Raw genomic sequence first — 24630 nt, 5'->3', positions numbered from 1 at the left:
TTGGAGTGTCCTTCTCCTAGAAGAGCTGCTTACCATATCTAAAGAGTCTCTTCCACCCTTACCAAGAAGAAAGTAACCACTGAATAATTACAATGCAGTAATCACCCCCTTGATCGAAGAAGAAGTGTTTGGTAATCTCAGTGTTGTTAGGTGTATGAGGAAAGACGAGAATGTGTAAAGAATAGGCCACACTATTCAGTGTATGTGTAGGCAAAGAAAAAATGAGCCATAACCAGAGAGAGGGATCCAGTGTATTACTGTCTGGCCAGTCAAAGGATCCAATAACTCTCTAGCTGCAGTATCTCAATGGGTGGCTAGTGCCCTGGCCAACCTACTACCTCCAAGAAGAATTTAAGAATCCATGCATTGCAGATATAACAGGATGAATCTGTCCTTGCAAATGAGAACATAAACGTCTGTGAAAAACGCGGTATATTTCCAAATTCATGCCTATGTGTTGCCTAGGTAATACCATGTGCCTGAGCGTTGAAAACGGGACCTCTACGTAACTAACTCACTTTGCCTTATTCCAACTTGACGCCAGCCATTTGAGTCATCGTTCCGGCGATACTTTTTTACTTTCAGAGGAGCAACAACAGGTATATATTAAATAGAGGGTTTTAAACGTAAACAATTACCGAAACTGATGAAATTAAACTAAAACTTGAAATAGGTTAAACTTCATTTCTGAGAGACATAGTACATCGAGCATCGGCAAGTTTGGCACAGTTACCCATTGAACTTGCCTGCCATCCCATTGTCTCTGCAGGTGCTGGAGCAGAGTCAAGAGTGTATATATGCATCTCGGGATGAAACTAGAGGCAACCACAGCACAATCTCGTCCTGCAGAGACAAGTATAACCAACCCTTAACGTCATTGCCTATCCTGTACTCCTTGTTACGACTTCCCAGATCACTTGATATCACGTCCCTCATATGGTATTTGTTCCAACCTGGTTCGCTAGACATATCTCATTGCTCCTTTGTTTAGGCAAGTGGTACGTGGATGTGCTACATAGCCATCCACGTGGGCAAATAAGTGGCAAACTAAGAGTCCAAGAAGGTTTGGGGATGCCGCTCATTCATCCTAAAACATCTATTTATATCTGTACCAGGTCTCCTTCTACACCTCTTTAGAACTCTCAAATTATCACTAATTTCTCACTTTTTATTTCTTCCGATATTTGTTACTTAAGACTAAAGTAAGTCTTAAAAAGCTTATACAGTGTCAATATGTATGCCTACTACCATACATGAATAAAATGCACTACGTTCGTTCCCAAGGATTTTTCCAACATAGGCCTACCCGAAAGATACCCCAAAGGTGTCTTGTTTGTGTTCTCCCATCATCAAACCTTAACCTCTTAAAGTGTACCTCTAATAAGCCGTAGTCCTCCTCTTAAATATCATTGGGGAACACAGGTTCCTCGCCCAGAAATAGATTTTTCCTTCGTCAAAATCCCTTTTATAAGATGAGAAGGACTTACGACGCTATGTAAGATCAATAACCCGAATTTTCGCTTTTATGAAAAAGAAGCTTGACCTTGCAGCTCATGAATACTGTCCAATTCCCGTTTCATTGGAGGTTATGAATTATGTAAGTTATATGGGACCATTACAGTCTTTTGTTTTATCCTAATGAAAGGCATATAAAATGTGACTCACTTTTGTTTTGTCCTAATGAAACGCAAGTAAATTGTGGTTTATTTTATTGTGAACTCTTCACTTCATTTCGTACAGCACTGCCATAGGGGAAAGATGTAAAAAGCGATACCAAATGTGATACCTGTAGTCTGTAAAAAAAAAAAAAAAAAAAAAAAAAAAAAAAAAACATTTTATGCATAGGTCATTCTTGTTTAAACCTGAAATGAAATAAGTGGAAAAGGCTAACGACCTTTTCTCATTCTAAGGGACGATATCTAAAAAGAATCAGGAAAAACAGACCAGGAAAGAAAAATTCAGAGAACGACAGTAGAAATGAAAAGGAAGTCACTTTCTAGAAAACATTTTTGTTTTTTAAATTAATCGTTATAAAAAATATCAAACTTCTAAGTAGTGTTGCCATGTGTGGTATAACAAGGACTGCCGGCTTTTTGTTAATCCATGTGGCCATTGTTTTGTATGAGATATTTAGACCAATATAAAGCGGTCTTCAGTTGCATTTACTCGCCATCACTTTAGAACTAATTGTGTGTGTGGAAGAAACAGGGTCGTATGTCTCGTAGGGAAGCAGTGCCGTAGTACTAAAGGATCTTTGCATCATCCTTCATCCCATATCTTGTTTTTTTTTTTTTTTTTTTTTTTTGTCCAACCTCTTTCATCTTTTGCTGTTGGGTTTTCCAAAAGGTTGCATTTTGGTGCTTAATGACGATCCCTTCCCCTACGCTGCAACGCCCAAATATCTCTCTCTCTCTCTCTCTCTCTCTCTCTCTCTCTCTCTCTCTCTCTCTCTCTCTCTCTCTCTCTCTCTCTCGTAAACTGTCCAGTCGACTGCTTGATCGGTAAACTGAGTCGTTTGCAGGGGTTGCTTTGACCTTCTAAATTCCCTTATTAAACGTCACTTGGTCTTACGGCCCAGTACAAACATTATTACTGTGGTAAACCAATGAATATTAAACTTCTTTTTTTTTTCTTTAGTAAAATCTTTCATAAGACATCTTAAGTATTCAAACTACTGTATTATTTATTATGTAAAGCTTTCAGAAAAATATATTTGGATTCAGAGGTTTTGAGTTTAAAGGAATATCCCTTTATGTTCTTTCCAGATTGACACATTTCTTTTTATTTATCAAGAAAATACAATGCTTAATTTTAATGGGAATATACTCATTATAATTTTACACTTGCATGTTATGTCAGGAGTCAGCAAATGTGAAAATCAATAAAGCTATTTTATCACCATTTCTTCAGAAAAGAAGGTATAAATTTTATTGGGAGTAAAGTGATTATTTTCTTTGAGGACAAATGATAAATATTTATGGAGTGCAACGTTGTGTTCCGTTGCAGAGTGGCATTCAGTCACGTCTCAGGACTATCAAACACGCCGCAGGGTTTTTCCTTCGAAAAAACTCGTTTATCTAGCATAAAGGTCAGAACAAGGATTCTAATCGGTCTTTTCTGGATAAAAGCAGATAGGAGTCCTGTTGAAAGTTCTGCTCACCTGACATAATAGGTTCGATGTTCTAATAGATGTTCTGCAAATAGTAATTTGAGCGCTTTGTATTTGCATGTGCAGAATGTGTAACAATAAATAGTATGTTGCCTTATATTTTTTTTATCTTATCAGAATGATGCATTATATATTATTATACTAAGATGGCTCCTGGGTTTGGGCACCAAAAAATATAATATAGGATGGCTCGTGACTGGAAACCAAATATAAAATATGATATATACTACTACTGACAAGTTACTCAACCTCTCAAATTCCAAACTCACTTGTTTACTTTTACATTAAAACTGTTATACTTTACGATATTAATACACGAACCCCGAGACAGTTAAGTAACTCCCAGACAGCAATAAATAAAACTGAATATCCAAAGGTTTCTTAAGTATTCTCAAAACAAAACTAGGTAATTATTATTATGATGTACACAAACCAAACACTTAACAGGATACAAGCGTAACTATTCTAAACAATGGTGATTGGAATAATACACTCTTTGCAAAAATAAATACATTCTATATAAATTGCAACACTTTGAAAAGAATTTACATAATAACAAAATGAATCACTGGAAATTGTAAGTCTGAACAAAACTTAGATTAAGACAAAACTGATATGATTTGAAAATTATATTAATGACTTGACTTGAGATATAAAGTCTGAATAAATCTTAGACTAAGACAAAAGAAATAATGCAATGTAAATTATACAAAAGCTTGAAATGAAATCAGAGTAATACAATATTCAAGTTTGATACTTAATGAAAATAGATAACCAGATCACAATACAAATAACTAACCTTTCTACAGGATCAGTTACAAAAACCTCACACAATGCCAACACTCACCCTAATACAACGAATTCAAAATAACCGTTTCGTCTTACGTGTTTTTTCAACACACGATTTGGTTTGAGGCACAGAGTCACTTAGGAGCGGACACAGTATAGGTACTGAACACTTTTAAAACAATACTCTGAGCTGCGTGTGAGAGAGGGAGAGGGGAATTGTCTGTCTTAAGGCTGCAATTCTCTATCTGCCAATGTAACACTGGGGGTCGCCTTTATATATAAAACCTAGCTACTTCTAGAAACTTCCCAGAGATTTGGGATATGTGGGGGCTGGGCATAAGCGTCAGAGTTACCAAGTATTGCTCTCTTGAATGCTACTCACGCCACACCAGACTGGTCCCTCAGTCAGCTAGTTCTGCCCATCCTTTTGTCACCGAAATAAAAAAAGATAACATCCTATTACTAGGTCTTTCGTGAAACTTCCAATGCCCGGAGTACTGAACATTCTCTCTTAAACCTGACGCAATACCTCATAAAACATTAAAGAACATTACATATGCCCTTGTTCATATCGAATATGATCAAATAACACTCTCAAACAGTCTACATAAGACTTCGTAACAAAAATATGTGAAGTAAAAAGTTATTTCTTAAAAATAACGTAAATTTACATATTCTCACTTGAATAAGGAATACAATGAAATTAATGACCAAAGTCTTACGTAAGTTACATAACACACCTATGTCTACATGAGAGGAGATCATTTCAAGAACTGGCTATTCATCTCTTCAATGCGCAAATAAAATATAAATAAAATCATTACTAAACTACTGTATTTACTTTACACTAGACCAGCTTCGTATGATAGCTCCCCCCCCAAAAAGATCATTTATTCCGGGACTGAATCCATTGATTTAACCCAAGATAAATAATCTGTAACCATGTTATCTTTACCTGATATATGTTTTACATTAATACAATATGGTTGCAAACATAACGATTATTTTTTCATCTTATTCACAATAGTTAAAGGATTATGGTACGAGTACAATGTAATCTCATTCTGTGGTCGATCTACGTAAATTCCAACCTTCCTTATCACGGTGACTAACACCAACAGATTCTTTTCAACTATCGAGCAGGCTTGTTGCTGCTTCTTCATCTTCGATGACATAAGACACACAGGATGAAGAATTCCTTCCTTTCCTTCTTGCAGTAAGGCAGATTCAATCCCATTATCTGACACATCCACTTAGATAAGGAATTTCTCAGTGAAATCCGGTACTTCAAGTCTCGGTTTCGAAGTTAATATGGCCTTCCTCAGAATTCTCCTCTTTCCTGGTATCTCAATAACGTAGGTCCGGTCACAGCTCTCCTCAAAAATACGAAATGGTTCTGGGAACTCGTTGGCGAGAGGGAGTCACATGTCATTCTACCGTAAACTATCTGTTCGTACTCTTCATAACAAACCTTTTCTCCGTCCGTCCTTGACTCATTTTCACGTCTTCTAGGAAAAATTTCCTTAACTCGCCGATTCATTTCCTCAAATCCTTGACATTTCTTTCGTCCTTTTCCTCTTGATCATTCCCTTTTCCTGCCAACATTCTCTTTGGTCCTTTGCTGAAGGTTCCTGCAACCTGTCTGTTGGTACTCTTCCTACCAAACCTTTTCCTCGTTCATCCTTAATTCATCATCTTCATGCCTTCTAAGGAAAATTTCCTTAAATCACTGATTCCTTTCTAAAATCCTTGACATTTTCTCCATCCATTTCCTCTAGGGCCTTCCTTTTTTCTGCCAACATTTTCTTCGGTCCGCGTACTTCTCGTACTTCCATATGGCGTAAGAGAGCTTCCTTGATGTACTCGTTCGGCTTTCCAGCCATTTGATATACGTGACATGCTCGGCGAAACTGGCTCACGTCCTTATGCATGCCAGACCCGAAAAAGTGTTTCATTATCTTCTCCGTCGTCTTCCTTATCCCCATATGTCTTGCCTCGTGCTCTATCACGATCACCTGTCTTCTCACCGCTGTGGAAATTAATATCTGCCAATATATCCCCCATTCAGCAGTTCCAGGGATATCGGCGGGACTATGCTTCCTCATACGCAACCCATCCCTAAGATAATAACAGGTCGGAGACTGCGGTGCTTATGTCTTGTCCACCGCACGGTACAATAACTCTGATAGCATTGCATCCTTCCGTTGCAATCCTATCAGCCTTTTCCTACTCACTTGTCCTACTTCCAACATTGAATTTTCTATTTCTTCCAAGTCCATTTCTTCTTTGTCCTCTTGTCCGCACGTCTGTCATTCCTCTTTCTTCGCTCAGGCCTACTCTTGAGTTCTCTTCTAGCTGACCGCCAAGGGAATCCTCTTCTTCGGAAAACAAATCATGCAGGTTCATTGCTCCTTCGATTTCTTTTTCTTCTTTGTCCTCTTGTCCACTCGTCTGTCATTCCTCTTCGCTCTGGCTTACTCTTAAGTTCTCTTCCTGCATATCATCTCAGGAATCCTCTTCTTTGGAAAACAAATCCTCCAAGTTCACCACTCCTTCAATTTCTTTTTCTTCTTCAGCAGCCACTTTTTTCTTCATACTCCTAGTCGTAACACAACTAGGAAACAGAGACGGGTAGTCCTTCTCGAGTTCAGTCGTAGGACTCTACTTCAAAGGTTTCTCCATTACAATGGGACAAGGCACGAACAGTGCTCCACCAACCTCATTACCCAGCAGGACGTCTACTCCTTCAACAGCCGATGAATCCTTTATTGCACAATCAAAATTACCTGTCACCAACTCGCATGACAGTTTTAAACGGCAAAGAGGGGTCACCTCCTCACCTCCTATTCCCTTCAAAATAACAATGTCCCCTGCGAGAGACTGTTCCACCAACGGGTGTACTCCACGTACCACTACACTATGGTTACAACCTGTGTCGCTCAATATCCTAACCAGGGTTCCCTCACTACCATCTATTGTTGCTAACATATCTTCTTAAATATATGATTTAAAGGCATCCATGCTGTTTGGGTTCGTCCTGTCCATCATGTAAACGTTAGCTGGTTTATTTTCCTCTCCGTTCTTTTCCGATTGCTTCTTCATCTTCATATTCTGTAAAATCGAATTATCCTTAATCACTTGGGCGACTGCTTTCTGTTGGTTTGACCAACATTTCTTACTGATATGGCCTCTCTTGCCACATTTAAAACAGACAATATGAACCTTCTGCACATCTTTCACGATACTCGAAGGAGGATGATTCGACATTTGTTGCTGAGGTACTATCACATTCTATTTAGGGACAGTCCCAGTGCTACTTCCGTTGCTATTGGTGAACTTGTTCCTGTAGTTATTACCGAACTGGTTTTCATGGTTCGGCGAATACTTGACACGGGGTCGGAACGACGGTTGAAACTTCATACCCGAGGAGGGTTTACGACTGATAATATTATAATCTTCACTCAGCGAAGCGGCTTTATTAAGTTTCTTCACCTCTCTCTCTCTCAAGTATGTTCTAATATGTTCCTGAATTCCTTGAAGATACAGCTCTAGTATTATCAGTTCTTCTAAATCAGCTATTCCCTTTACGTTAGCACCTTCTGTCCATCTCTTAAAACATCGTCCTTTTTCAAACTTCGGATCTTTCATTATAATATTCAGGGGTCATCTGATACACTTGCAACACACTCCTCTTCACTTCTTGATACTCCCTCCTCTGGTCCTGAGATAAGGATAAGTAAGCACTGCAGCCTTTCCCAAAGAGCACACTCTGCAATAACACAGACCATTTATTTTCTTGCCATTTCATCTTCACTGTGACCATTTCAAAATGAGTGAAGAACTCATCTGGAGTCTCATCTGTGAACCTTGGAATTAACCTCTGGGCTTCCGACACATTAAACACTGCCTCCTGCTTAGTAGGGGCCGTCTCGGTTTGCGTTATCAACTGAGCACGGGCATTCACCAACTACAACTCCCATGCATACCTCACTTCTTCCTTCTCTTTTTCATCCTGTCTTCTCTCTTTTTCTTCCCGCATTGCTTCCTTTAACCTTGCGTGTCTTACGATCTCTATGGCTTCTCGTTCTTTTTCTTCCATTTCCTTCTCGCGTCGCGTTTCTTCTCTCTCTTCTTCTTCTCATCTTGCTTCCATTTCCTTCTCTTTTGCCATCATATTTAACTTGATCAACTTCTCCTCCGTTTTAATTCGTCGAATCAATCTCTACACCCTTATCTGCTTTCATGCCTTCAGTTTGTGTGTCAACCGCTCTTTGCTTCGTTAAAAATTCTTCCTCAGCTTCCTCCAACAGTTCATGAGCTTCTACAATATTCTCATCCGACAACTTTCCCAAGTTTATCAAAGCTTCTAAGGCTAGAAAATTTATTTGGGCTTTCATCATCTCACTCGCTGCATGGCCGCCACATGCCATTAAGATAGAGCCACTGAACTTTAGTTACATTAGCTTTTGACAATTTGTGAACACTTGGGTTATTCAAAAACTCTTGAAAATTGAAATATGCTATCTTGTAATTTAACAATATCAAATTCTTTACCAAAAATATGTCCAAATTATACACAAAATCCTATCAACACTAAATTTATTCAAACCTTCAATCAAAACACGACTCTGTTATCACCAATATTTAAAACAGACTCACTCGATCCCAAGGGTCTGGGCACCAAAATATATATTATACTATGATGACTCCCGGGTCTGGGAACCAAAAAATATATCATACGATGGCTCCTGACGGAACCAAACATGTAATATAATATATACTACTACTGGCAAGTTAATCAACTCTGATTCCAAACTCATTTGTTTGTTTTTACATTAAAACTGTGACACTTTAAAATATTAATACACAAACCCTGAGACAGTTAAATAACTCCCAGACAGCAATATATAAAACACTGAATATCTAAAGGTCTCTTAAGTACACTTAAAACAAAACTAGGTAATTATTATTAACACATATTCAAACCAAACTCATTACGATTCTTTAACAGGATACGAGCGTAACTATTCTAAACAATGGTGATTGGAATAATACGATCTGAAAATTATATAATGACTTGACTTGAGATATTAAGACTGAATAAATCTTAGACTTTGACAAAAGAAATAATGCAATGTAAATTATACAAAAGCTTGAAATAAAATCTGAATAATACAATATTCAAGATTGATACTTAATGAAAACAGATAACCAGATCACAATGCAAATACCTAACCTTCCTAGAGGACCAGTTACAAAAACCTTACACAATGCCAACACACCCTAATACAATGAATTCAAAATCACCATTTCGTCTTACATATCTTTTCAACACATGATTTGCTTTTGGGAACACAGTCACTTAGGAGAGGACACTTTTAAAACAATACTCTGAGCTGCGTGCAAGAGAGAGAGAGGGGAAGTTTTCTGTCTTAAGGGGACTGTCTGCCATGGTGTTTTGGCATACCAACTTTCAGAAATAGAAAATAGTTTTATTGCTTCTATGTATGCAAAAACATATCATACATGCTCTCCAAATGTTTCAGCCAATTATTTTTACAAGTAATAAGGATATAGCAGCCTTTAAATAATGACGTCATCCTTACTGCGTCGTTTGCTAGATTGAGTTTGAAAGAATCGTCTTTGTGTGTTTATTTTGGCATATATATAGCAATTCTTTCACTTATGTTTCGAAATCTCGTACATCTGGCAGAAATGGAAGGCATTGGTAGAGGGTAGGTGATCGAAAACTATGAGCTACGAGAACAGCATATTGTGTTTTCACAATGTCCTCGGGAACTTTACAGCAAGGCCAATGTTACCTATAGGCATAGAAGGAACAAAAGGTAAGCAGAGAGCAAGAAAAAAAGACCAAGAAGAGAGGGGAAACATGAATAAGAGTACAAAGCTGAAACATGATAACTAAAACACTGGCAGCAATGAGAGGCCACTGGCAACTCATGACACCCTTACGCCAAGAGTAATAGTAAACTTAGGGTTTAAATACTTCGTTTAGGGTGCGTTTATGTAGGAATAAACAATGAAAGTACAAGTAAGGGTATCATAATAATTTTATCTTGATTTCTTTTATAAAAGAAACGAAAATTTGTTGCAAATCTTTGGGAGCTCATAACTCAAAAACATACTTATTCACACTTAGGTACATTTTTCTCATTTATTTATTGTTCGATTCTAGAGAGAAATATATCATTGAAAAGAGGTATAAAAATCCCACAATTTTGTGCGACGGAATTTTGTTTTGCTTTTTACTTTTTTTCGTGATTATTTTGCGTCTAGACGAGGAAAAATGAATAAAAATTTCATAAAAAAAGGAAAATCAAAATTTCGTCTCACAGAATTGTTCGGTTTATAAAGTAATTTTTATAGGATAAGTTTTAATACAATTGATGTCATATTAGTGGAGAAAATGTACCTAATTTTTTTTTTTTGAAATCATGATTTTTTCTAATAAATCAAAGAGTTTTTGATCAAATGACTTGAAATTTTTATATGATGAAGGTATTATATATGTCTAAACATATATAGAAATAGAGTATTTTAGATAATTAAAAAAAAAAAAGTGGCGGACATGGCGGACGGTCCCCTTAAGGCTGCAATTCTCTATCTGTCTTGTAACACTGGGGGTCACCTAGCTACTTCCGGAAATGTCCCAGAGATTTGGGAAGCATCTGGGGCCGGGCATAAGCGTCAGAGTTACTAAGTATTGCTCTCTCAAACGCTACTCACGCCACAACAGACAACTCTCTCAGTCAGGTAGCTCCGCCCGCCCTTTTGTCCCCGAAATAAAAAAAAAGATAATATCCTATCACGAGATTTTTCACAACATTTCCAAGGCCTATGGTACTGAACATTTTCTCTCAAACCTGATGCAATACCTCATAAAAAATATAGAAAATTACATAAGCCCTTGTTCATATAGTGTATGATAAAAAAACTTTCAAAAAGATCATGTAAGACTTCGTAACAAAAATACGTGAAATAAAAGGTTAATTCTTAAAGATAACGTAAACTTAAATATACTAACTTGAATAAAGAATAGTCTTACGTAATTTATATAACACACCTACGTCTACATGAGAGGAGCTCATTTTAAGAGCTGGCTATTCATCTCTTCAATACACAAATAAAATCTAAATAAAATCATTAATAAACCACTGTATTTACTCTACACTAGACCAGCTTCTCAAGATTATTAATCAATTATTATGTAAAGCAACAATGATATTTTGCATAGTGATCAAGCACAGCATATTGTTATATCAATGATCATAAGGTTATAGACCTTTTCATAGGGGATATATTGCAATTTACATAAGAATAGGTAACAGTTTACTTGAATTGCAAATGGCTTTCAGTAATATTTGGAAAAGATGAATATAAATTGGCACTATTTGTTTGTTAAAGGAAAACTAAGAACTAAATGAATGGAAACTCACAAATGTAATATTGATCAGCAGAATAAAGTCTTTTAGTTATTTTCTAGTTCATTCAAAAGATTCAATTGTAAAATTATAGGGAGACTTTTATAATCCCAAACGATTTTGGAAAACACAGAAGTCAATAGGTAGTACGCAGTGAAAATCTTTTGGTAACTTGTTACTTTATCTCTCTCTCTCTCTCTCTCTCTCTCTCTCTCTCTCTCTCTCTCTCTCTCTCTCTCTCTCTCTCTCTCTCTCTAAAAAGCAACTCTATCTATCTTTTAGGAATGTTTTAAACAATCAGGAAATGCCAATGATTACGAAGGTTAATACAATACATCTACGAGGTCAAGAGATACCTACATACAAATGGTTTATTGAATAGTCAAATCAAGATGTTTATTGTGTGATGTTTGTATAAGGTGATGTATTGCAGTAACTTTAAGAATTTCTCTGTGTAATAAGTGACTAAACCATCTTTGAGAAGTTTTAATGATGCAATATTATAAAGCTGGATTTATTGGTATGAATAAAAAGATTCCTTTACTTGTAAATATGATGTACAGTACTATTTAGCATGGAAGTTACATTGCCATCTAATCATTATACTGTGCTACCATGTATTGAAAGCATATGCCGAAAACGGAAGCCTTGTGCAATAAGCAAACCTGTACAGAATCTGTAAAGTAAATTCGTACCTTTGGTGATTTTTTTCATGATTATTTGAAGAGGTTCCCGATTTCACCATTCTAATGGAAAGGTAATAGGTGTTTGGTTGAATGGTCACAAAACTATATGCAGAATGAAAATGGATGTAAGAATGTAAGGTTAATAGACAAGCGATGCTTAAAATAAAATGTACCATTCAGGTGATAAACAAAATGTAATCCTGATTTATTTCACCTTGCAGCAGGGGAAGTGTTTTGCAAGTGTCATCTCTGACTCAACATTCAAAAGATGAATAGAACAATAACTTGCTCTTTTTTCTTTGTATCTACGTGGGTCTTAGTATAATTGATTAGAAGCTGATGATATTGTGTGTTTAATTTACGATGTAGCTTGATTGATGCATTTAATTATAGACAAATAATTTGTGGCATTTACACTTTATTCATAATGTAATATTTGCATCCACAGGAAGATGCTACACCTTCGCTTAGTGTTAGGGCATCATCGGGGAGATCACTGGTGGCGGGAGATGGAGACGGAGAAAGTAGACGTCGAGGAGTTGATCAGTAGCAGCATCGATACCACCATAGAAGACCTGCTCAAGCGGAGGTACCGAATGGACAAAGGACCCTTGTGGTTTGTGCGTTTCATCACAGTCACCCACGATGTAGGGAAGGACCCCAGCAGTAACAGCGAAGATACCAAATATAAATATGTAAGTATTTTTGGATTCCACCACAACGTCACAGATGGTACGACTAACATGAAATTCTGCAGAATCTTCTTGAATGTCTTAAACTGCATGATGGAAGGAAAAGACATTGACATGCAGCAAGAGGGTTATTTTGCCGAGCCCTTACACGATAGACTTGCCGATGCTGTTTCCAACACGTGGGATTTATTCCATATCATTATCAGAAGGTTCTATAAAGGAATTTTAGCCTACGGCGCCTTCGTCAGGAATTTTACGCGACATTATCGCATGCCGATATGTTGCTCTGCGGCAACCAATGTTCTTCACAACGAGCTAGATGAAAAAACAACTGAAAGGCTTCTCCTGCGTTGCAAAAAAGAAAGCGTAACTCTCAATTCAGCTTTCATCACAGCTTCAAATTTAGCCATATATAAAATGATTACAGCCAAGGATCCATCTGTTAAGTCCACTTCTGTGAACTACCTCCAGGCCATCAACATGAGACGTTATTGGCCTAAGGAAAAGCAACCAGATACATTTGGCTGTCACATTTCCTTGCTGGACGTGAACTTCGTTGTCAAACCAGAACATTTCGACGGTTTTTGGGACTGTGCTAGGCTGATCCATGCTACTATTCTACATCAGTTGAATGAGACTCGTCATCCACTCATAGTACAACCCATCAGTGAACGTTTGCGACTTCTCATCTTAGCCAACGGTCTCCTTAATCGCTTGAAGTTACCTTCTACGAACGACAACCATTATTGTGTTACTAATATGGGCGATTTGTCGACAGTCTTCCCCGGTACAGGTCCTGTTGTTGAAGCCTCGAAAATTATGAGATCCGTGTCCTGCCATTTCATGCCGTCTCTTTGCCAACACACTATCCACACCTTCAGAGGAAAGTTATCGTATTCCCTCGATTACTACACTCAGAAAATGATCAAGGAAACTGCCACTACTTATGTTCAAGAAATCTTAAATGTTCTCAGGTCTTCCATTGACTTACCTAAGTAATGTCAATTTAAGATCAAAGTTGAAGTTTATGTAAGTAGCATTCTAAATACCTTTAGATTTAAGTACAAAACAAATTTCATTTAGATTTGTATTATGAGTAAAAATTTCTTCACCTAATTTCTCAAGCAATTAGAATAACCATAACGCTGAACTATATGTCGGAGTTTTAAACTTATTTTCGTTTAAGGAAAAGATCGAGCGATTGGTTTCTTGACCTAATTCTTTTTCACATTGTAGATATTGTCATTTTCATTAACACACTGATCATTTTACAAAAACTTGGACAAGTGGAGCATTAATATTGCCGCGATATCTATTATTTTACTCCTGTATACAGTAAGTAGTAGACATTAGATTTAATTGTAGCTTTGTTTGAACCTTACATTTTTAGATGAATGTAGCTGCCTTTTATATATCAATTAGTAAAAATAAGCCTAATGTTGAGGAAAATTAACTGATTTTTTCTGTGACACCAGTCTATCTAGTACATTCATTTGAACGTTCTTTTTTAATCTAGTTATGTATTTGTTATTCTATGTCAATATTGATAACTTTTTCATCGTTATTTTATATGAAAACTACTCATTTCTGTTAATATATATGTTATAGTTATAGTTATGTGATTTAGATATAGATTTTTTCTTCTTCTGTCGATTTTCATCTGCATATCAATCCAATTATGACTTAAAAAACCATCATTTAAATGTGATATTGAAAAAAATGGGGTTCTCAACTTTTGTTTTATTGATATGAAATTGCAAAACCAATGACATATTGGTTTATTTGCTTCTTCCTATGGTCTCCCATTTTATTTGTTATTAACCATTTTTGCCAAACTTTTTTTTAATAAAATGTATGTAGATCCTTCTTCCTTCATTTTCCTCTCTTTGCAAGTGATGCGTTAATGCCCTTTCTCTTGATTTTTATCCATTCTACTTTTTTTCATATTGCGCCTTTGTTATTAATGACCCCCTTTTTGTGAGTACAGTATATGTTTACTTTTAGAAGATTTAATGGCCCTCTGTTTGCACTTACGTGATTTCTCGTTTGTTTTTCATCCTTTCAGATCAAAGTGAGCACAGGATTGCCTCTATTTTGTTCATCCTAGTCCTTGCGGCATAAATGGGATTAATATTCTAATTACTTGTGTAAGTTCTTATTGCTGCAAAGAGATTTTAAATTCGTCTTATTTATCCATGTTAAGTTCGATTGAAAACATTTTTAAGGTTAGTTTTTGTGTTTAGTTTATTATCTCTTAGTAAAGTGACGAAAAGCAAATCAAAATCCACTATATATATATATATATATATATATATATATATATATATATATATATATATATATATATATATATATATATATAAATGTATATATATATATATATATATATATATATATATATATATATATAGATAGATAGATAGATAGATAGAGATAAATATATATTTGTGTGTACACGCGGGCGCGTGTGCGTGTATTTAGCATTAAGCAGTTTTCCCTAACGAGAGTTGACTCCAGAAAAACAGTACAATTAAATGCCATTTCATCCTTTAAACATTGAATCATGGATGAACCCTCTTCGACGTAAAACTTCCTCATTAGTCATATCCTGCAGTTAAGCTGACGGATCAACAGTCTTTTATCACTACTGGGCTCTCTGGATGTCAATGCCCTTTCTTTACAAAACATCTTTCAATCTGTGAATCAACCGTATGTACTGAACCTATTCCTCTTCTACTTCCTGCCATTACTTAATTATACGCTCGCTTCTCTTACATATTATTATTATTATTATTAGCACCATTACTATTATTACTAGCTAAGCTACAAGCCTTGTTGGAAAATAAGGTAGAGCCCAAGGGCTCCGAAAGGGAAAAATAGCCCAATGAGGAAAGAATATAAGGAAATGAAAAACTATATGAAATGTAATAAAAAGTAAAACAAAATATCTTGAGAAGAGTAACAACATTGAAACAGATCTTTCATATGTAAACTATAAAAAGAAACTTATGTCAGCCTGTTCAACATAAAAACATTTCCTGAAAGTTTGAACTTTTGAAGTTCTGTTGATTCAACTACTTGGTTAGGAAGAACATTCCACAACTTGTCATAGCTGGAATAAAACTTCTAGAATACTGCGCAGTACTGAGCCGTATGATGGAGAAGGCCTGACTATTAGAATTAACTGCATATCTAGTATTACAAACAGGATGGAACTCTCCAGAAAGATCTAAATGTAAAGGATGATCAGAATTAGGAAAAATGTTATGCAACATGCATAACATACTAATTGAACGACGGTGCCAGAGATTAGTATCTAGGTCAGGAATAGGAAATTTAATAAGTCGTAAGTTCCAGTCCAACAATGGAAGAATTAAAACACTTCAGAATAGATTGATCACCAAAAATCTTGAAAGACTTTCTCAATAAGCCAATTTCTTGTGCAATTGAAGAAGACACAGACCTAATGTGTTTCATAAAAGTATATTTGTTGTCGAGAATCACCTAAAATTTAAAACAGTCATATAGAGTTAAAAAAACATTATCAATGCTGAGAACTGGATATTGAGGAGCAACTGTCCTAGTCCTACTTACAATCATACTTTGAGTTTTGTTAGTATTCAACTTCATGCCCAATAATTTGTACCAACCACTAATTTTAGCTAGATCTCTATTAGGGGATTCAGCAACCACAGATCTTCATGCTCCATAATTTGTACCATCCACTATTTTTAGCTAGACCTCTATTAAGGATTTCAGCAACCACAGATCTACATTCAGAATATGGAATTGATGCAAATACAGTAGCATCATCTGTGTATGCAACAAGCTTGTTTTCTAGGCTAAACGACATGTCATGTGTATATAGTATGAAAAGTAATGGGTCAGGAACACTACCCTGAAGAACACCTGATACCACATTCATATACTCACTATATTGCTCATCAACAACAACTCTTAGCAATCTCATACTTGAAAATTCAATAATAATGATAAATACCCACCCTATCCCAACTCCTACAGTTTGAAAACAAGGGCCTCATAATTAACATGGTCAAAGTCAGCACTAGAATCGAGGTCAATCATATGAACTTCCTGACCACAATCAAGAGATTTCTGTACAGCATTGGGCACTGTAAGAATGGTATCACATTCTTCAAGGCCTTTACGTAAGCAAAATTGCAAACTAGGGAACAGGTGATTGCCTTCTACAAACATATCTAGACATTTAGCCAAAAGACATTAGAGCACTTAAGATAATATGAGGGTTATGGAAATTGGGTGGTAATCAGTTGGATTTGAGCTACCACAAACACATTTATGTAATGGAGTAACATTACCGAATCTCCAACAAGTACTAAAATCTCCTCTTCTTGCTAACTTGCACAAGATAAGAGATAACTTTGGAGCTAAGAAATCTATAAAAATCAAAGGAAAAATACCATTTGGGTCTACACCTTCGAAAGCATCAAGAGCCATCAAAATGATTCAGAGGCAAAACAATCAGTAGGAGAAGCAGAACTTAATCACTCCCTATGGTGAGCATTGAAATCAACATCTTATATCTTAGCCATAATGGTAAGAAGACAGTCAAAGATAGAATCATCCATGGCTGGATTCCGGTAGATCGAACACATCGCTGTCTGATAAAGCACGTAATTTTCAATAACTTTCTTTAGATTTGGATGAAAGTAATAATATTTTGGATATAACGCAACTTTTAATTTTTATCAGAGCCGTTGACAATAACTTTTATATGGTGAAAGATTCGTGTGCCCTACAAAGTGTGAAACATACGGCAACATAAGAGAATCTCTTTTAGGAAGTTTTCAGGCAGTAAACAACGTCGATTCAAGTTGAGTCAAGTTAGAAAGTGTAACCATGGAGGGAGCAAGAAACCTAGTAAAACACAGGAATGAGGAAGATCAAGTTTCTCATTAATCTGTTTATGGTCAAATACATCAGCCAAAAGGGTTACCTTTTCCTTTAGACAGTGAGTGACAGAGCCATCTGGTTACAGTAATGGAAGACCCATTGCGTCTATACCAAAAAGAGCAGATTTAAGGGTAGCTCACCAGTTATGCTCCAAAGTTGTACCAAAAAGGGTTTCTTTTATGGTTAAATTGTATTCCTTTTCAGTTGAAGCATAAATCTCTGCGCAAAAGCTCTAAGCTGATTAAAGTTATTCCAAGACAGATCTGATCTGTTACCCCTCCAAAGATGATAGGGCTCCTGCTTCTTCAAATAAGCGTCTACAATCATCATTGAACCAGGGTTTGTCTTTCACTCGCTACCTTAGCACACGAGAAGATATATGCTTATCAATGATGTTGACTAGATTTTCGTTCAAAGGGACAACGGGATCAACACTATTATACAATTGTTACCAATTCAAGCCCAAAAGGTAAATCAAATGCCATTTCAGTCTACTTAAGATTTTATATAAATCTTACATGAATATGATATATCAGGGACAGGCTGCAGTCTTTATAAGGGCATGATCAGATGTCCCAACTGGAAAACCATCTTTAACTGTTATAACAACAGAGGAGTTGGTGTATATGAGGTCTAAGGCATAAGACCTGTGAGTAGCTTCACTTATGATTTCTAACAGCCTGATTCAGAGGAAAAGTCCAAGGGTCTTAAGCCATGGTAATCAGTAGGAGAAACAGAAATTAACCACTCCCTACAGTGAGCAATGAAATCACCAACAAAAACAAGAGTCCTTTCTATCATCTTATATTTTAGCCATACTAGTAAGAAGACAGTCGAAGATAGAATAATGCATGTCTGGATGCCTGTAAATCAAACACAAATAGAAGTTTTTATGCCTCCCACAAACTTTTATTACCTGAATCTCATGACATCCACATTCATAGCAGGGCGTATGAAAAGCAGGGTAATCAGTGCTAATATACACCACCATTGTTCTGGGCCTAGGAATGGAATTTCGTTTCAAAATTATTATCATCTTAAAACCAGTCCTATGTAACTAAGATAATGTACCAACCGTGTGTCACAAGATCGTATATAGTTCATTTTGTGTGTATATCATGCTTGTATCTTCGCTCTTCCCTCGCACTAAAAAGAACCTGAATATACATGTCTGTTTTTCTCAATGGTAACGGTGTCGATTTTGAACAGGAAATTCCCTGTTGCCTTGAGCTTTTGTATATAAAGGAGAGCGTTCAATAATAAACTCACTCAGTTGCTTTCATCCTGTCTTTGACTCACAACCTTCTCTCGGCTCGTCACATTGGTGACCCCGGAAGTCGACTCGCTCCTCCCGCCTTCCACCCCCGCTCGCCCCTACATCATTGGTACTATGGCAGACTCTACAGAAGTTGGCGTTGCGGCTACCCCAATGAAACTTTCATCATTCGCCAGCGGAGAGGCGTTTGCTTGGTATCAGCGTGCAGAAGTCCAGTTTCGCATCAAGAGCGTGACTCGCTCAACCACCAAAGCAGATTATGTTCTCGCGGCGATACCCGAGGACACCTTCCCGGAAATATCCGACTGGATTTGTGAACAAGAAGTCACCCCAATAGCGTATGACGCCCTCAAAACATACCTTCTGCAGCAGTACTTGCCGTCGCCAGCCGCCCGTATAGCAAAGCCTTTTCAGCTCTCTCAACTACCGTTGGGGGACCAAAGGGCTTCGCTCAGGGAAATGACCAGTATCGCTCGCCTGCAACCTGCTGCAGACGGCTCTCCTCGTGAGGGGAACCTACTTCGTGCCCTTTGGATACGCCGTTTACCTGAACCTTGTCGCGCTGCCATACCCGATGTCGATAGTTTACCCATAAAGGACTTGATGACCAAAGCCGACGCCCTTATGGACAGCCACTTCAAGACCTCCATCAACGCCTCCACCCCTGACGAAGAGGACGCCTATTCAACATCAACCAAAGCTGACATGAATGCCTTAGGACATACACGCCTAACCCGTGACGTGCCGAAGTGGCGACAAAGCCACCTACTACCAACCACTCGCTCGCGCCCCAACCATCGACTTCTACAGCCACTTACTACCTCCCATCCGCCGCAGTTTTGCTACTACCACTTCAGATTCGGGGTAGCCGCGAAGAAATGTGCCAAGGATTGTCAGTGGCCAAAAAACGTGTAAGTAGGCTTTCGCTCGTGGCGGTGGCCTCCCGTGTTTCTAATCTTTTCTTTTTACATGATGCAGGAACGGGCGTGCGATTTCTGGTAGACACGGGTGCTTGTCATTTTCTTTTGCCAAGGGAACTCTTCAGGACACGACGTAGTCTGTCTATGTCTGCCAAAGTCCGCTTGCTATCTGCCAACGGATCTGCGATACCCACCTACGGTTACGAGAAACCTCACATTATCGTTTGGAAACGGTAAATTTAATTGTAAGTTTCTCGTTGCTGACGTCACATTGCCAATCCTCGGTTCGGATTTCCTCTCTCATTTCCACCTTCTGGTCGATGTCGCCCACCACGATTGGTCAACGCAGAATCCTACTTGTCCACACCTCTTCAACCTGTCACCTCCAACCTCGCTCTCCACATCAGCGTATCCAGAACTTCGCCAAACCCCCACGGGCCCTGCCAAGCACGGTATTTATCACCATATCAAGATGACGGGACCCCCGGCCTTCGCAAAATTCAGACGTCTGGCACCGGAACGATTGACAGCCGCCAAACAGACGTTTGCCGAAATGGAAGAAATGGTCCTTTGCCAAAAGGCCTCCAGCCCATGGTCGTCACCCTTACACATCGTTCTGAAGAAAGACGGCTCCCTCCGTCCGTGCGGGGATAACAGGTGCCTGAACATGCAAACAGAACCGGATCACTACCCCCTTCCAAATATCGCTGATGTGACCTCCTACCTGCAAAAAGTGAAGGTTTTCTCTACGCTCGACCTCCTGAAGGGGTATTATCAGGTGCCTCTGAACCCAGAAGACATCCCCAAGACCGCCATCACCACTCCGTTTGGTACATACACCTTCAATTACTCCTGTTTTGGCCTTCGTAATGCTGGGACCACGTTTCAACGTCTCATAGATGGCATCTTAGGGGACCTCCCTTTCTGTGTATGTTATGTGGACGACATACTTGTGTTCTCCTCCTCAAAAGAGGAACACCTCAGTCACCTGTGCATCGTGCTCGACCGCCTGCAACAAAATGGCCTTGTAGTCAGGTACGACAAGTGTACCTTTGGCACCAACGAAGTGTTGTTCTTAGGGCACCGCATCACTCCTGAAGGAGTCCATCCCCTCCATGAGAAGGTAGCAGCCATTCAGGACTTCCCTGCGCCCTCGACCGTCAAAGCTCTGCAGGAATTCTTGGGCATGATCAACTATTATCACCGTTTTCTGCCAGCCATTGCTGCCACTCTTGCTCCCCTCTACGCCTCCCTCAAGGGTAAGCCAAAGGACCTGAAGTGGGATCCCCTTCAAGAAGCAGCCTTCTGCAATGCAAAGAAGGCCCTATCAACTGCTGCGGCTCTCACTTTTCCTATCCCACATGCCCCCCCCCCCTTCTTCACTGATGCCAGCAACGTCACTATTGGTGCAATACTCGAGCAGGTGGTCAACGGCTCGCCCCGCCCATTGGCATACTTCAGTAGAAAACTGTCCAAGGCAGAATCGGGTTATTCTACCTTCAATCGCAAATTGCTGGCGGTGCAATTGGCTGTCTGTCACTTTCACCATTTCTTAGAAGGTACGCCCTTTGTCATTCGCACTGACCACATGCCTCTGGTGCACGCCTTCACTCGACAGTCTGACGCCTGGTCCGCCCGTCAACGCCGACATCTCTCCGCCGTGGCTGAATACAATTGCACCCTTCAATACGTCCCTGGGAAAATGAATCCCGTTGCCGGTGCCCTGTCAAGAAACACGTTGGCTGCCGTTCAACTGGGATTGGATTACAATGCCCTGGCTGAAGCCCAATGACAGGATCCAGAATATCAAGCATGTAAGACATCCTACACGTCCCTCCGTTGGGAAGACTTCCCCCTCGAAGACTCCAACACCACCCTCCTCTGTGACGTCAGTACTGGTAGACCGCGACCTTGGATTCCTGCTCCCATGTGCAGGTGTTTGATTTCATTCACGGCCTTTCACATCCCTCATGCCGTTCTACTGCACAGCTGATGAAGACGAAGTTCATTTAGCACAGCATTTCTAAGGATGCTAAGGATTGGGTCCGTGCCTGTACTTCTTGCCAAACTTCCAAATTACATCGACACACGGATTCAGGAGTGGGCACCTTTCCTCAACCTCAGCGTCGTTTCGCACACATTCACGTCGACTTTGTAGGCCCCCTACCCACATCATGAGGACATCGTTACCTGCTTACCGTCATTGACCGCTCCACTCGTTGCCCTGAAGCCATTCCCATGGAAAATGCAACGTCCGCCTTATGTACATCTGCCTTACTCTCAGGATGGATTGCAAGATTTGGTATCCCTGAGCATATTACTTCTGACAGGGGTACCACTTTCACCTCTCAATTGTGGACATCATTAGCGAATCTCCTGGGCATCACCCTACATCAGACAATGGCCTACAACCCCACTACCAATGGAATGGTTGAACGTTTTCATTGCACCCTCAAAGAAACTTTGATGTCCCGCTGCAAGGATTCCAACTGGTTTACTCAGCTTCCCTGGGTCCCCCTCGATGTCTTGGCAGATGAAATGGTGTATGGCTGCCCGTTGGTCATCCCTGCCAAATTTTTTCCTTCTACAACTTTCTCCAACGCTCTCCAGCGCATACGTCACGTCATGGGAAAATTTACCACATGCCGCTAGACTTACAAGCCCCCAGCGAAGCATCACATACCGACAGACTTGCACTCTCCAATGCACGTCTTCCTGCGCAACGACACTAGCAAGCCGCTGCTAACGCCCCCTTACACGGGCCCTTTCCTTGTGATCCGACGCAGTCCGAAAGCATTCCTACTAAACATTCGTGGCAAGGAAGACTGGGTCTTCATTGATCGTCTAAAACCTGCTTATCTCCTGCCAGATGACCCGCCTACAGTTCACCTCTCTAGATCAGGGCACCCTATTTAACATGTACAGTATGTCATTTTTAGGGGGGAGCCATATACCAACTGTGTATCACAAGATCGTACATAGTTCATTCTGTGTATATATTATGCTTGTATCTTCGCTCTTCCCTCGCACTAAAAAGAACCTGAATAAACATGTCTGTTTTTTTCAATGGTAACGGTGTTGATTTTGAACAGGAAATTTCCTGTTGCCTTGAGCTTTTGTATATAAAGGAGAGTGTTCAATAATAAACTCACTCAGTTGCTTTCATCCTGTCTTTGAGTCACAACCTTCTCTCGGCTCGTCACAATAAGTACCTCATAATAGAAACCAAAGTTTTTGAGCACAAAACAATATCATAATGTCTGAACGCAACTGTAAGGTATTGAATATTTTCATGCAGACCACGAATATTGCAATACGGTAAACAACACTGACAAAGTCTAGGACGTACTGGTTCAGGATTTCGGTTAATGTCCCCAGACAGAATAAAAATTAATGACAATAAAAAAGATGCATCATACTTCAAAATTAAATTAACAATAATGATAACAAAAATAATATACACAGAAATATGGATAAAGTGATAGATAAAACCCATAGACTATGGATAAAAAGTCAGAAAAATTGGTCAACATGGCAGTGCCGATACTACAATACAATGCTAAATACCCTCTAGGATATCCACTTCAACTGATGAGAGTACAGTAAGGATGCTTTTGAAAAGAAAAAGAAACAGATAATGAAACGACAACCTCTTCATAAACCGCCAGGTATCCATGACCCTTCTATTCAGCCTGTCTAACACACCATTTCAAAACGAGAGAAAAAAAAAAGATAGATTAGTGGGGCCTCTTGTACCCTAAAGCTAGATGACTCTAACCCAAGACAGTGGAAGGCCATGGTACAGAGGCTATGGCTCTACCTACGACTAGAGAACAATGGTTGGATTTAGGAGTGTTCTTCTCTGAGAAGGGCTGCTTACCATAGCTAAAGAGTCTCTTCTACCCTTACTAAGAGAAAAGTAGCAACTGAGCAATTACAGTATTATTATTATTATTATTATTATTATTATTATTATTATTATTATTATTATAACCCAGTTAAGAAAAGGAAATAAGGAAATAAATAAATGATATGAAAAATAATGAACAATTAATGAAATATTTTAAAAACAGTAACAAAACCTATGTAAACTATAAAAAGACATGTCAGCCTGTTCAAAATAAAAACATTTGCTGCAAGTTTGAATTTTTAAAGTTCTGTTCATTCAACTACCCGATTAGGAAGATAATTCTCCAACTTGGTCACAGCGTAAATAAAACTTCTAGAATACTGTGTAGTATTGAGCCTCATGATGGAGAATGCCTGACTATTAAAATTAACTGCATGCCTAGTATTATGAACAGGATGGAACTGTCCTGGAAGATGTGAATGTAAAGGATGATCAGAATTATGAAAAATCTTATGCAACATGCATAACGAACTAATAGAACGACTGTGCCAGATATTAATATCTAGATCAGGAATAAGAAATTTAATAGACCATAAGTTCCAGTCCAACAAATTAAGATGGGTATCAGCAGCTGAAGACAAGACAGGAAAACAATACTCGAAACAAGATGGAATGAAAGAATTAAAACACTTCTTCAGAATAGATTGATCACCAAAAATCTTAAAAGACTTTCTCAATAAGCCAATTTTTTTGTGCAATTGAAGAAGACGCTGACCTAATGTGTCTCTCAAAAGTAAATTTACTGTCAAGAATCACACCTAAAATTTTAAAAGTCATACAGAGTTAAAAAAAACATTATCAATGCAGAGAT

General features: G+C 38.5%; 1 protein-coding gene across 1 annotated transcript; it reads left to right on the top strand.

Moving 5' to 3' along the window:
* The first annotated feature begins 12542 nt into the window (after positions 1–12542).
* Positions 12543–14242, top strand: LOC137620452 (uncharacterized). Its single transcript, XM_068350613.1, has one exon. The coding sequence runs from the start codon at positions 12596–12598 to the stop codon at positions 13775–13777; it is 1182 nt and encodes a 393-aa protein (XP_068206714.1). The 5' UTR covers positions 12543–12595; the 3' UTR covers positions 13778–14242.
* The last annotated feature ends 10388 nt before the right edge of the window (positions 14243–24630 follow it).

The sequence above is a fragment of the Palaemon carinicauda genome, chromosome 2 (assembly GCF_036898095.1).
Source record: "Palaemon carinicauda isolate YSFRI2023 chromosome 2, ASM3689809v2, whole genome shotgun sequence".
NCBI lineage: Eukaryota > Metazoa > Arthropoda > Malacostraca > Decapoda > Palaemonidae > Palaemon > Palaemon carinicauda.
Note: the sequence above shows the minus strand (reverse complement) of the source record. Positions and strands in the feature narration are given on the sequence as shown.

Excerpts from the sequence above, each read along its gene's own strand:
- LOC137620452 (XM_068350613.1), top strand. The coding sequence starts at position 12,596 with ATGGAGACGGAGAAAGTAGACGTCGAGGAGTTGATCAGTAGCAGCATC.